Genomic DNA, 15,189 nt, shown 5'->3' on the forward strand with positions numbered 1-15,189 from the left:
GGTCCCACATAAGCATGTATTCTATCAAAACCCGTTTTGCCCCTCAAGTTTCCATCAAATGGAATGTGTCTACTTGGGCTGGTGTAAGACAGACCATCAGACTTGTTTTGGCACGTTATATATTTAAGTGTTTTTAGCCTTAAAAGATCTTACTACTTCTACCAGAAAAACATAGGAACTGTTTCAGCTCTTTTACATGAGTTTTACCACTATTTGCACAGTATTGCACTGTTAAGTCACAAGGTTGTGAATGCAGTCTCACCGCTGATGCTGTGAATATAAACCTACAAGGCCCTCAGTTACAGTGGCCATCACCTCCTGTCTCCTCTGTGGCTTGTGCAGGCAGAACATCAGCATGAGACACGCAGAGAAAATTCAAGTCATGTGCTCGTGAGCAATACTTCCCTTCAGTGCCCAGGGCATGGTGCGTGTTACCAGAGTCCACTCCACAGGGCAGTACACTGCCATGCCTGCTGGCCTTGCCACACAGACCCAGGCAGGAATCTAGTCAGCAGGGCTTGCACGACATCAGAGCTGTAGGACCACCCTCGGTGCCGATGGTTTTATACCATTGACCTTAGTGCATTAGTGTGTCCCCGTACAGGGTATACGTCGGTCTAAGTGCCTTTCCGTTTCAAAAACGGCTTGGTTGATTTGATTGCCCGGCGCGTCGTTGCCGCTGATCTGTTTGGTAAACGGTCCAGCGTGCTGCAGTGTCACGCAGTGGCGTCAGATCGTAGCACTGTTCCTTTAAGAAGCACTCCTGCGCGCGTGAGACCTTTTATCCACCCTCAGTGAGCCGAACTCGAACCCTAAGGTAGCTGGTCATTCCAGCAGGGCTCAACTGGAGAGAGCCACATCATTCTGCATGCCAAGCCTTGAGAAAGTTCATGGTAGTTCATTTGTGCAATATTTCTTTTCAATTTTCCGTCGTGTTTGTATGCTTATACGCTGCCTTTTGTTTTTCCATGTTTTTTTTAAATTTGTGTCATGCTCCAGTACACCAGTGAATGCTTTGCCTTCCTTTCATCAGACCTTTGCTGTGTCTTAATACACTTTACACCGCTTTTTCCTTCATCTTTTTCAGTGTGTTCCTGCAGGCCTTTTTAAAGACTTTAAAGTGTAGGTCCACAGTTGAAGTATCAGCACTGTATTTTTAACATAAAAATGAAATGAGTTCCTAATTTACCAAATTAAAAAGATCTTCAAGAAGATCTGGCACCTTGAAAGACTTCAATAACTTACCAAAACTTTCTTATTACAGAAGAACGGACACACCTAGCCAATTAGTAATGTTTTGGGACTGTGGATCTGCATCCTTAATGATTTAAGTTACTTAGTTAAGAGCACAAGCTAAGAAGCTGATTTCTGTTTCTGAAGCATTTCAGGGCTGTTTCTTTGTTGTCTTCGGCACGGATTCAGGATATCCTTGCATTGTGTTAAAGTGCTATGTGTGCTGTTTACAGGATGTGATTGTAGATGAAAAAGAAAGAAGACTTCGATAAACTCCATTGGTTGCTGCAGCAGTTTATTTCTTTAACACCAGAGCAGCACTTTATCTTGACAGTCAGTGGTTCTGAAGTACAGTTCAAAAGGGTGAAAAACATTTGCTAACACTCCTGTAAAATATTGAACTTTCAGATTTCAAATTTGTTTAAAAGATGTTTAGAGGATGACTTATTACAAACAGCTTTTACTTTTACAGGATTTTTCTACAAATTAAAAAGCTAGGCAGGAATCTCATAAAATTTTCCTTCTGTTTTTTTTCACTTGTTTTCTTTTTAACTGATTGTAAGAAAACACAAACTTCTTTACCTTTAAAATGAAAAATCTAAAATGCCAAGTGCAGTAAAAAAAATGTAGACATTCAATGACAGACATTGGGTAGGTTGTGATTTGTGAATGATGTTTTTTTTGAGGAGGTAAAATATTGAAAGTTTTAGCCATCCAGCTTCTTCACAGAAATGTGTTTGCAAAATTATGCCTAGGATGTTGACCCTCCCTGACATTTTGATGTGTTTTTTCAGGCCTGAATAGTAAATCCTTGTGTTCTGGCAACAGGGTTTCGGTAAATCTAGGCTTAATATTCTCAAGGGTGGCTGTCTCCTCTTATTGAACAGCTCGCCGTCGCACACCAGTAATGAAGCAAGTATTTGAGTAGTTTGGACAATCAACAGTCCAGTGCTGTGTACCAAATCGATTCTTTTTAGAGCTTTCAGAAAAATGAGAATTTAGTACAGTTCTTAAAAGAATCTTAAAGAATGTATTTCTTTAAAATAGATCTTTTCCAAAAAACAATTTTGTTGTTGGAGCAAAATGTATTTAACTAGATTGCTTAGGCAAGGAGGTGTTGCAAGGGCAGTTTGCTTTCCATGTAGTTTGCTATCGTTTTTCCAGGAAAGTGGAAAGTTATTGCATAATGCTGTGAAGTATAAAGTAGAGAGATCCTAGTGGTCATTCAGGAGGCAGCATTAATCTGAAACTAATTTGGAAGAGAATGGAGATATGCAAGTGTCAACACTGGTAAAATAAAAGATATACCAAAAGGAAAAAAAAGAACTTACTGGGAAAAAAAAATTGAATACACAACCACATGTGTAACTTTAACCACAGTCTGAGAAACCTCAAAGCAAAATAATCTTCGGAGGAGAGAGCTGGCCACAGATTAACTGCATGTCATAGGTCTTAAGCAATCCTAAAGATATCTCCACCTCTTGTGTCTTCAGAGTTGTGTTCCCCTACCTGTCTCAGATATGCACTTGATATGCTTGGTGTGAGCAGGCTGCACATCACTCAGTAACCAACCAATATATATTTACTGTGCTGCATAGACATGTGAATTCACATACCAGAGCTCTGCAGCTAAACAGTCTGGATTTTGCTAATTAAAATGTATTTATACATTTGATTTGGTCAATTTCATTCATGTTAAACAGATCACTGCTTTTTTTTTACCTCTTAGGAGGTATTGGACTTGGAACAAAACTGGAGTCTCCCTTGTGTTTGCAGAAGTTAGGTACTAATACTGCACACCAGCAAGAGTCTTAGAATTCTATTTTGGCAGGAAATCATACTAAACGTCCTGTTTGAATGTAGTGCTCTAGAACGAGCTGTAGTGAGCTCTTTGAATGTGTAGTGCAAAGTAAGTTATTTTGTGTCAACCACAGACCAAGGGCTGCACTTTTTGAAGAGGTCCAAAACAACAATCTTTATTTTTTTAGTATAATTATATAGACGAAAGAGTTTTTTTATGAGTAATAAAAAAGTGCTTTGGTTTGCTACTGAAGTCTTTTTTTTTTGTTTTGTTTAGTGGAAAAGTTTCAGTTGTCACTTGTAGAAAATGATTTAATAAAGATTTGATTCCACTCACTGATATTTCGATGAATGCAAAGTGCTTAAAGAATTCCGAAACTAAACAGTCATATTGCAGAATTTTTTCCATAGTTTAGTTGAGGCGGCAAAAATAGGGTTAATGTCAACGTATGTACAAAGTGTTTACATACATATATTATTTCACAGCTGGTGTTTAGATACAAGAGTAATGTCTCTGAAATGCCAGGAGGAAATGCTGTCAGTCCTTATGGGAACTGAGCTGTGCAGAAAACAAAGCCTTTATCTAAGCAATCACCCTGAGATACAGCAGTGTAGGGCTGAATTGTAAACCCCCACTCCAGGTGGCGACATGGAGCACTCGTTAGGATTCTGTACTATTGTCCCGAGGAATGTGGGTTCAAATCCCAGGTGGTACTACTGTACCCCTGAGCAAAGTATGTCTCCTGCAATCCAGTAAGTGCCCTGCTGCGTAAGAGAGACCGATTTCTTTTCAGTTGACATTACGTGGTAAAATTTAAGGGAAAAAAACAGTCTTTTGGAAAAATATTAAGGCCTGCGTTTCCCTATAAGGAAAATACATTTTTTTGTTTCACCGGTGAGTCACTCTTTAGATCGACAAGCTATGTGGTGTGAACATGAGCCATACCACCAGGAAGTCTGTGGCCTGGGTCACAGGCGTAACAAGTGTGGCCACTTTTTAGCTGAGTGCTAAAGTGCTATGCCCCACAGCCTTTAGGGCACTGTGAGGAAATGGGTTCATAGTTCTGTCATGGTACTGTGACAGCCACAATCCTAATCAAAGGCCCGGTGATACCAAGAGGAAATGGGTCAAACTTAAGTCCGTCTCTGATCGATACCAATACTTTCCTGCCACCCACTGATTGCGCGAGGATGAGATCATGGGGCACTGACCTGCTGTGTGTGTAGGCAGCTGTCTTTACCAAGCTCCTAACCTGGTGGGGGGTTGAATGGCAAACCACAGTTTCAACTTCTCTCTTCTTCGGCTCTGTGCAGAATCGGCTTCATGCAGCTTGTTGAAGATACAGGTGATGACATTTTAACTGGGGCAGGGCACCGTGTAGAAAGCAGTGGCGTATGTTTCTGTCAGCACCCTTCACCACTTGGCACTTTCTGGGAGTCCCAGGCTCTTACAGCAATCTCACTAGAAACAAGGGGGTAGTCTTTCTTTGCCCAAAGCAGGGAGTGGGAAGTGCTGAAAAAAAATAGCTGGAACCAAAATATTATAACCAAGAGGGATCTGCTATATTTACAATGACCATTAAATGATGATCTGCCAAAGTTTTTTTTTATAAAAGATTTGTGTCTTTTCCTGATAGACAGAGCACCAACAGGCTGTAGTGTTTACTCTATGTATGCGGTTGAGTTACACCATGTACAGTAAAATGGGCTTGACTGCCAGTAATTTCAGTCACTTACCAACAAAAGCATCATTTCCTGAAAGCTAGCCCTCCCCCCTCTCTCCCTCCCATCCTCCCTCCCTCTCCACCTTTAGCATTGAGGAACTAACCACAATCAATATGACTAAACTTTATGCAAATCCTGGTCACTCCTCTCGAGCAGAGACTGCTCTGCTACAGTTGTCTGAAGTATGTAGATCGAGCGTGTACCCGTTGTGTCTTTGTTTTCCTGTTGCTCCTCAATTTTTGTGGGGCTGTGAACATTTCTCTCTCTCTCTCTCTGTTTCTGCTTGTCTTTTTCATTCTTTTCTTTTGCAATGCTGCTGTCATGAAGCACGACCTGTGTTAGGTCCATGGAGATCAGCTGAAAGGAAGCTCATTTTTTGGGAGGTGAATTGTGATCGACTCGGACCTCTTTGACTTGATGTCTCTGATGCAGTTTTGGATTAATTTCTACTCACAACTGGGACGGCCCCTTCCAAAGGTAGTGGCTGCTTTGCTTTAGTCCTGGGGCTTTATAGGTTATAGGTTCCGGCAGCACTCCCCGCACTACCAGAGCTCTTCAGATTTTCTGCTTAAAAAAACGCACTGCTGCTTTTAATTAGTCATTTGTTTACCAAGTCACGCTTTAGAATTATTACAGGACCTTGACATCAGCTGGGTAAGGCTAAAACTGTCTGGTAAACCAGTTTGCCCTTTTATTTTATTATTAAGATAAATGTGGTGGGCATTTATTTTTGTAGTCGTGTGTAAACCATTTAAGTTTCTGCCATTAATAGTTAGGTTATTGAAGGACTGCATGTGTCTTAAGAGAATGTGTCAAATGTAAGAACCGTTTGTGGAGGCTTTATTAACCTGCCATTCAGTTGTGTTGAAATTCTGTGTACATTTGAAAGGTGAACTTCAGACTTGGTATATAGAAATGTAGACTCTAATGATTAATCCTTTGTCACTGCTGAGGAGCAAGCTTGAGGTTAGTTCCATGCTGGGAATTAAAGAGTAAACTTTACAACAGTTTAGCCTTGGAGCTTTCCTCTTTTTTTTTGACTTGTGTTATTGAACAGTTTTGGAGAGTTCAGAAATTAAAACCTAAACGGCTTTGTTGGCCACCCTGTACAAGACGATGCTCGCAACTGTTGGCAAACCCTGCAGGAAGTGATTTATTGCACAGAAATGGATCAGGCACGTTGATCAAGTAAAAAGACTATGAGAGAAATTGAGTAAAAGTACAGCAGCACATTATTTCTGCAAGGTCATGCAGTGTTTTACCACAAAACAACGATAAACTTGGAGTTCTGGTAAGTATACTAGAATGTGATTAGGTGGTAAACATCTACCAAAATGGTCACCTTGGTAGCTGTGCATAGACTGCAGCTCAATATGTGTTAATGTTGTCTTTTATTTTTAACTTATCCCCTGATGGATATAGTAAATTATGCAGTGTGGATTAGACAATAAGGGAATAAGACTGTTGTCTTAAAGGTTCAGTAAGAAAAGCTACTGTTTTCTCTTTTAAAAAATATTACCATATCTCTGCCATAATGTTTATTTCATGAAGCTATTAAACTCTCCAACATCAGGCTCTGAATAGAGAATTCCGATGTCACATATGCAGAAGTGTGAGGAATAGTATTTTGGGAGGTAGGTCGAGGCAGGGTGAGCTTGTTACTGGAAGTGTGTATACAAGGAAGTGGTATCATCTGCTTAGGTCGGCTTACCACTCAGACTGTGACAGTAATCGCCATTGTTAGATCTGGTCTGCAGTTGTGTGAGCTGTGCTGTTGACAATATAACCCTTTCTGAGGGGTTGTGTTCGGCCAGGGTGGCATGGTGGCACAGTGGTTAGCTTTGCTGTCCCCCAGCGTGGCGGCCCAGGTTCAATTCCAGACCTGGGGTGCTGTCTGTGTGGAGTTCGTATGGTCTCCCCGTGTTGGTGTGGGTTTCCTCCCACACTCCAAAGACATGCTGGTAGGTTAATTGGCTTCCGTGCAAATTGGCCCTGGTCTGGGTGCGTGCCCAGCAGTGGACTGGTGTCCCATCCAGGATGTATCCCGCCTTGTGCCCGTTGCTTGCTGGGATAGGCTCCAGCTCCCCCACGGCACTGAAATGGAAGAAGCAGTTAGAAAATAAATGGGTTTGTTAGGCCATTGAGGGTCTCCTGCAGGAAGCTGTTTTTCTCCATCAAAGCCCTTTATTATTGAATCATTCACACTCAGAGTCCAAGTGGTCCTGTGGTCTCTGCAGCAGTGGCTGCCGGTGCGTCAGCAGGCCCTCACTGTAAAGTGCCGCAGGTGTCTTATCAGCAGAGCAGCTGGCAGTACCCACATGCGTACGTTCGGTTTTTCTAATGAGGCAAAATAAGTGCAGGAGATTTTTTTTTTTTTACAAAACCTTTTCATTTTCTAAAAGAATATCGATTTTAAAAAGCAGTGAATACACTGTTCAGATGTTGAAGAATCTTCACATATGCGCAAGTAAAATACAAATACCTCTCCCACTTAGGATGCAAATAGTCATGTATTAAATATAATTTTTTAAGTTTTCCCTGACAATTTCAAGTTCCATGACCGAATCAGTACACGATATAATCTCTCACAGTTCTCGTTTCAAAATCACTGTGCACCTATTCCCAGTTGCTTAGTTTTTTAAAAACATTATTAAAAACTGACATCTATCTGTGGTGTATGGATTTGTAACAGTGACGAATGTGTAGTTCCGGTGCAGTATCCTTTGAGAAACTAATATTACTCAGGCTATTTAATAGGATTTCCTAGCGCAGTTTTGAGTTCTGTGCTTCATTTTGTGTTAAAGGGAGTAATTATATAAATTGGTTTGTTTATAAATCGCATATTGTTGTACTGCTGGTATCATTTAATTGAATGGCTAGAGTCTTGAATGAAATTAGGCAAAAAATGCTAAAAAGCTTAAGAATTCGACTTTTTCATTCTCAGTCCCTTTGTAACCCATCATTTATCTTGGAAGGAGACAAGTGTTTTTTTTCTTCCAGTTTTAAGATAGCAGCTGGTAATTGGGGTTGACCAGTGTAGTCAGATTAGATGTACCGTTTTGTATGTTTTCACTTGTACTTGGGTTCTTCAAGATGCTTAGAATTGAGAGTACGGATGTCCTTTAGAGGCGCTGTGTAAAATAGTTTATTGGCGTACTGTGGCACATAAGGTGCTTGCATCAGAGGTTGCGTCAGTTTATGGTTAGAATGCTGTCAGATACTGTCAGACTGTCAAATCAGCCTCATTTCCCAGTAATGCCTCTGACTCTTGTTTCTTCACGTGTGTTTTCACACTCCCTTTCGGCGATGGCAGGGGGGTCTTCACGTCAGCGCGCCTCTTCTGGTTTCACCAGTACTGCCGTGCTTACTGGAAACATAACCCCCCCCCCACCGCTTCCAGACCCTGAGAACAGAGGTGAGCGATCGTTTCTGGCCCTGTGCCCAGCCCTGGTTAATGACAGTGCTTCTGGTTTTGCACCACAGTCCCCTTGATAAAGAGGCAAAAGGGATACTGGTGCGATATCGGCTTTATTCTGCAAGTGCTGCGTATTGCTGCCAGTTCATTTGGATATCTGCAGCAGAATGCCTTTAGCGGACTGCTGACTTCAAGAAATGTTATCACTCATTACGTTTTGTAGCTTCAGTGTTCAGGTACAGGGCCAGAAAGGAGCTGATGTGTGGTGAGCGTTCTGGCGCACTATGGCTGCCTTTGCATCATCAGAAGTGGGGCTGCACATTGCTGGTGGTGGAGGGGAGTCTCCATTTCCTGTAAAGCGCTTTGAGTGGAGTGTCCAGAAAAGTGCTATATAAGTGTAAGCAATTATAATCATTAATTTTTTAAATTAACAAATGACACATTAACTTCCACGTTCTTGCATCACGCAGTCAAATGTATGTCACCTTTAAAAAGTGTTAAATTAAAAAATAGGCCCTTGTGTGTTAACACTCCTTGTGGTGACAGGAGGGACAGAGCACTTCTTAATCTGTTGATTTTGTCCCATTTTGCCAACATCCCTTCATTTGCGGGTTGTTAGGGGTCTGGAGTTTATTAATTTTCACATGGAAGCGTGGAAGATTTTAGGAGCACGGTAAGGACTATAAAGCGAAATATCCATTCATCTGTTATCAGAGAGCTTTTCATCCCCAGTGAGAGTCATGGCGAGCTTTAGCTCTCCGAGCAGGATGGGATTAGGACATAAGGCAGGAACCTGAATGCTTTCTCTCCTGAATGGTATTCCAGTGCATTGCCAGTCCAAGGAGAAAAGAAAAAAATTTAAGTAGCCCATTAGATGTACCCAGCATGGATTTGGGAACTGGGAAGGAAGCAGAAGACCTTTGGCAAAAACCTGCAGAAACCTGGGGAGAACGTGCAGACTCCATACAGATGGCTGCCTAAGGCCATAGTGAAATCCAGGGGCTTGGAGCTGTGAGGCAGCAGTGCTAACTGCCACGCCAGCAAGCTTCAAATTGGATTAACTTAGCTGTGCCTAACCTCCACAAACCATTTCCAGATCCAAGTTCGTTCTCAGCTGGTTCAAGCCGGCTTTCAAATCTGTTGTTTTTAATTATAGCTCTCAGACGTCCAACCTAGCAGCTTTTGAGGGAGGTTTAGTCATTTAGACACAGCAAATATTATATGGAAATAAAAAATCTACACTAGTTCTAGGGTTGAGTCATTCTAAGATTCTTTGTCCTTAATTCAACTTTTTAAACTCGCAGGAGTTCTGATGCTTTTCATAGGCAGTGAACACCAGATGTACTTAAAGAGGATATGTAATATTCAAGTTCAACTTTTAACAAGCTTTGGCGAACATTTTTATTGACCTTTTGAAATTGTTTGCAAATTTGCCTGTTTCTAGCATCAGTTAAAACATTAAATATTGGCCTCTGCATGACACTGTATCACCCTTTTTGCGTGAAAGAGCTCTAAGATTAAAGACGGCCTGCATAATTATTCCTGCCTGTGTTTATAGTTTTGTTTGGCAGAATTGAGGCAATAGCTATACAGAGTTTTACTTCATTTCAGGTTCTGAAGTAATGAGTTATTTCATGACAAGACAAAAAGAAGGCTTTTACAACCTCCTCTTTTTTGCGACAGCTTTTCATCTCCTGTATGATGGAGTTCACGGGCAGCTAGCTGCTCCTGCACAGATGCCCTCTATGTACTCTGCGTTTAAGCTCATTCCGCAAAGCAGTGTTGAATAAGCAGCTGTGTGGGGGCCTGACAGAACTCCATGTCTGTCCCCCCCCAGCTGCAATGCTCCGCTGTGCATTCAAGATTGAAGGAAGCTTTAATCGCTCAACATTAACTTCTGCTAAATAAGAGATGCTGCAAGAAGGGATTTAAGGAATTTAGATGGGATAGAAAAAAAAATAAGAGAAGTAATTCAGGAAACCCCAAGTGTGGTGCTTTCTGAACTGCAGGAACTGACGTTTCTTGGAATGTTTTTATTTCAACCTTTTCATTTCAATACTTTGCACAGAAATAATCTATTTCTGTGCCGCTTAATTGAAGTGGAAAGTGGTGTTAGTGGAGTGGAGTATGGAAGATAAAAGTAAAGACGTTTTTCTACGTCTGTACAGCAATGACTGTACAGTGACTAAGCAGGCTGTACGGGGTGGCTCTATGAATGTTGTGAATGTTATACTTTTCAATTTGAAGCCTTTACCAGGGGCTCAAAAGCTGCAAAACAGAATTTTGTCGTACAGCTGTGGAATAAAACCAAAGGCAAACAATCTTTACAACAGAAGTTGACGAGAACTGTAACTCCCAACGTTGCTTTTCCTAAGGAGATGACGGTAACTGCTGAAGCCATGTTCGCGATTTCCCAGCTTGGGAAGTCAGGGGATTCCCTGGCTGTTATGTCAGACCCTTTTGAGGAAGAGAGGCGGCAGTGCATGGAGGAAGCTTGAACACGTTCCATCTGAGTGTTGGCAGGAGTCTCAGAAAAGTAACTGCTACGGTTACTCTGAACGGCTGTTCTTAAACAGAACCTTCCCTCTTTATTTCTGTCATTTCGACTGCTTTATAGCGGTGTGCTAGAAGCCACAAATCCTGCTCGGCACTTTGCAGCTGAATAATGTTAAGTGTCGGATCAACTCTCTTTTTAAAGCCCCTAAGCATCTCTGTAGTTAACAGTCTTTACATACGTTCTAATTTTAGTCTCAAAAAAGCGGTTTTGCTTTAAATATGCATTCTAGCTCCTCTGGTTTTTATTTAAATTGGGGGAAATGTCTGCACTGTTCACTTTTCTCCATCTCCACTAACAGTGAGGGCTATGATGTCTTCAGTCCGCTGTCGTACTGTCTGTGATGTTTAAAGATGCAAGCTGCTGGACTGTTTTTTGTTCAATGGAATTGCACCCGTCAAGATGATAGATTACTGGTTTTCAGTGCAGTGTTCGGTTGTGACTAATAATGAAACAAAGCATAATCCAAATGTCACATTCACTTGCATAACCTTAATCTTCTTATCCATATTAATTAATTTTAGTTTCTATCTTACAGTTTAAACGGATTGTTTTGATATAGTACTTTAATGCCTTACTTGTGTTGGTGAATCTATTCTTACCTCTATTTCCCTCTATTCAAAATCCAAACTTCTGCAGTTCTCTGCTGCCTTTCTAGCCTGAAAATTAAATTGTTTTAGTATTTCTGGGGTGATGCGCAGCTAAAAACAAGTCAGTTTTATCCCTTTTAATTAGAAGGAACAAGGCCTAGAGAGGTGCAGGAACGCTGTTGTTTTCTCAGTGCAAGGACACATCTTTCACCAAAGATGGGTTTTTTTTTCCCCAATACTCTTCAAAGAGTAAATAACAGGAGACAATAGCAAGGTCTTTAAACTCGCTGGTGTGCATGATCAGGTGAATCTGAGCACCAGATGATTTCCTGTGCTTGGCATTGTTCACTTCGTGTTGGATGATTTGATTAAAGCAGAAAAGTGGGAGTGCTTGGATTCTGGATTATATGCTCTCTGCATACGAGTACCCGAGACGATTTATTCTATTTATTGTGACAATTGTAGATGAACTTTCCTAGAGTTAAATTCCAGACATCTCCGTCTAGCAGGCTTATCATGTTAAGATCACAGTCTTAAGAGTGATCGCAAAGCAGCACCCTTGTGCTTAATAGTCATGCTTCCACACAGCTTCACATTTCGGTCTGATTTTCGTGTTGCCAGACTGTTATCAGCTGAAATATTTGACATTTGGTTTGGTTCTTTTTTCTGCCCCTCTTCTCTCTGACACGCAGTACGTCAAACACAGTGGGGAGGAAGAACGAGATCACAGTTTTAAGGAGTAACAGCCGTGTAGTGTAAAGTTGTTTTATCTTGCACCTTAGTTGCAGTTCTTAAGCTGATCTACCAAGAAAACGGTAGTGGCACCGTTCCTGTGTTATACGGTTCGAGTCTGGCCTTATGAAAATGCATAGCCTGACAGACATGTTTAACAAAAACTCAGTTAATAAGACAGTATTGCAGATGTACAACTGAATAGTGTGTTTGAGCAGTTCTGTTTTTAACGCTTCTGTTTAAAACCTCCAGGTGTTAAAATCCTAGTTGGAACAGATTTTTAAAGTCCTAAATATTTAATTCTACATACTGCCTTTAATCGGTATAAGATCATCAATGTAGTCTCTTGATAAGGTATCAGATTTCCCTCTGTCCAGGTTAATTGATTGAATTGTTTTTCTGATTGTGCCCCAATATGAATTTTCTTTATTGGTGCTTGTCTCAAATAAAGATGTCTGCAAAGCGAATGAATTCAGCTGTCTAAAGGGAGTCAGAGCCTTAGAGGTAGGCCATGCTAATCAGAAGTCGAGCTCAAATCTGGTTTTGACACAGACCTGGTTTTAAAGGGTGTGTTGCTCGCACTCTGTTCAAGCCTCTTGAATGTTGCGTAATCGGTTGGTGCAGGAACGTTGCTGGTGACTTTCACTCCTGTCATCATCCCGTAGGTAGTGTGAACAGGAAATTACTCATGTCTGCCTACCTGGGCTTTCAATCCCCCCTGAGCTAGCAGATTTGTAAAAACAAAGCCATGGGGCCGCTGGGTTGTCTCAAATGTTAATGAGCTGTTTTAGCAGCTTTAAACTGGTGGTAGGCATGAGTTTGGATATGACTCCACGTTTTAAAAAATCCCATCCCCTGATAGATAGGGGACAGCAGGTTGTGTTTGGTTACACTCTGTTCCTGCTTGTCTCCTTGTTTACAAAGCATTCAGTGTAGAGAGCCGAAGAATTTCTTGGAACAGTAAAAAGAAAAAAAAGAAGCATTTCCTGGAAATGTCTTCCCTGCCTGACTGCCTCGCTGCTGCCTGCAGAGCTCTGGCTGTGCAGTGCTGCCCCAGTTCTGAGAGAGACAACTGCCCCGCTCAGCTGTCGCCAGGGGGCGGAGAGGAAGACCACCTCCAGCTCTCCTGGCAGGGTAGGCACCAGTGCGATGCAGGACCCCCCCGAAAGCCTTTGTTTTCAGCGTGAGAGGGACGGGCTGCCTCTAAGTGAAACCAAACAGGCAAGCAAGCCAGGCTAGCTTGCCTGCCTGGCAGTCACTGCCACATCACATCGCAACGTCATCTACCTGACTGAGCACAGAGGGCGGAGAGTCAAGAGGGCTTGGCTTCGCATTGACTCCCACTTTAACCCTTTTGCTGCTTCAGTGAACTTCTTCCTAGACATGCTGCTGCACGGTGGCGACACTGTTTTATCTCCCCTTCTCCAGTGTGCACCAGAGTAATTGATTAATTGATACAGGGTGTACTGTCCTGCAGCTGCAATGAACATAGTTGTTTCAATGCTCATTGCCATGTTTCTAAGAAGTGCTGCCTCAGTGCCCTGTCTTGGTGAGCTGTGCTGTTTTTTTTATAGATCAGATCACTTTATTGGCCATATACAATTTCTTTTCACATACCCCAACTTGCTCTCCATGAGACACACAGACAGGAAGAGAAGCTTGGGTTCAGAGCGCAGGGTCAGCCATTTATATGGCGCCCCTGGAGCAGTTGGGTTAAGGGCCTTGCTCAGGGGCCCAATGGTGTAGGATTCCTCTGCCGGCAACTGGCAACCTTCCAGCCACAAGAGCAGATTCTTAGCCACAGAGCTACCGCACCACATCTCACAGTTGTAGATGCTTTGAACTGAATGGCAAATTGCAATGGTTCACTATTTAGAGTCCACTGCACATGTAAGACAGATTCTGTTATCAAACGCGCTATTCATTAAATGAAATCGCAAGTATTTTGGATGACGTTGCATTGATTGATCAGATTTGGACCCTTTGGTTTAGTGTGTTTGCTCTTGTGATGTTAGTTTAACACATACATTTCAGACTTTGTATTACAAATATTTGACTTTATTTTCTTCTATTCTCCCATGTTATTTGATTGACAGGAGCGCAGACAATGTTATGCTTCTGGGAAACCCATTAATATATTATTACCCCTCCTCAAAAAAAAGTATTTTTCTCCAAACTGGGCAAAGCCACCTTGCAGCTGAATATTGGTCCTTCCAAACACACAGGATTTGGAATGTGCGAAAAGGTGTGACTACCAGTATATTCAGTCAGGCTGCAATGGATTGACGTTAGTGTGCCCACAGAGATCTGGGTCTTTCTAGAAAAATGATTGCAACTGTTGTATGCTAAATTTTTAAATATGTTTTAAGGATGTAGAATAGGTGGTCAAACAGATAATAATCTTGACTGTTTGTTTTGTAGGTTTCTAAAAATGAGCTTTATATGAGTGAACTGAAAAGTCTCACAGTCATTCAGTAACTTACAGAATAAATCTTTGCGGTTAGTTTGCTTTCTGTTTTTGGTGAATGACATTTGCGTCCTTTTCTTGCTTGGTAGTTGCTAAATCTGGACTTGCTTAATTCATATGACAGAACGTCTTGTGTTCTGTTTTTGGAAACCCATTAGGTAAGCCACTTTTTTATTTGCGAATTGTAATTTGTGATCACATTGCTCTTCCCTGCAAACCGGGTTGGAATCCACATGTGACTCCTATGCTGTAGGCGAAAGCAGAAACCTCAGGATTCTTTGCAGGAACACATTGTCATGTAGGACTTTGCCTCTGCTCTTTGAGCCTTTGCTTGGGGGCAGCAGTGCCCTTTTGTTGGATACTGTCATCTGTGTTCATGTGTCTGCTGCTCTGGTGGCCTGCTCAGTGTTGAGGTACATTCGCACAAGCTTGTCAGGTGAGGTCTGAACCCTTTGGATTTTGATGGCCCCCCTGACTGACCGTTGTGTGGGCCCCAGCGCGGTGAAGAATGTGACTGTGCAGCTAGAATAGTTTTCGGCGTCACTCAAACGGCGAAGAACCCTTTCCCCCATACCTCCCCCACAATACTTTGATTTGAATTTTACCTCCTTTACCTCCACCCACCCCCGTCCTCTGGGTCTTGTGGCAGTTTGTGGCTTTTACAGAACAGCTA

At 41.9% G+C, this 15,189-nt stretch overlaps 1 protein-coding gene across 4 annotated transcripts in view; it reads left to right on the plus strand.

Moving 5' to 3' along the window:
• The window catches only part of sbno2b (strawberry notch homolog 2b), a 72,690-nt gene that overhangs the window by 31,968 nt on the left and 25,533 nt on the right, over window positions 1-15,189 (plus strand). Inside the window, exon 1 of one of the 4 annotated variants that reach the window (XM_088907533.1) lies at window positions 5,119-5,235. The exons of the other annotated variants lie outside the window; for them this stretch is intronic. Within the exon in view, the coding sequence (XP_088763659.1) occupies window positions 5,176-5,235 (60 nt within the window). The 5' untranslated portion in view covers window positions 5,119-5,175. Of the gene's footprint in view, window positions 1-5,118; window positions 5,236-15,189 lie in introns of those variants that run through there. 4 annotated transcript variants of the gene reach the window in all.

The sequence above is a fragment of the Atractosteus spatula genome, chromosome 28 (genome assembly GCF_055471065.1).
Source record: "Atractosteus spatula isolate fAtrSpa1 chromosome 28, fAtrSpa1.hap1, whole genome shotgun sequence".
Classification (NCBI taxonomy): Eukaryota; Metazoa; Chordata; class Actinopteri; order Semionotiformes; family Lepisosteidae; genus Atractosteus; species Atractosteus spatula.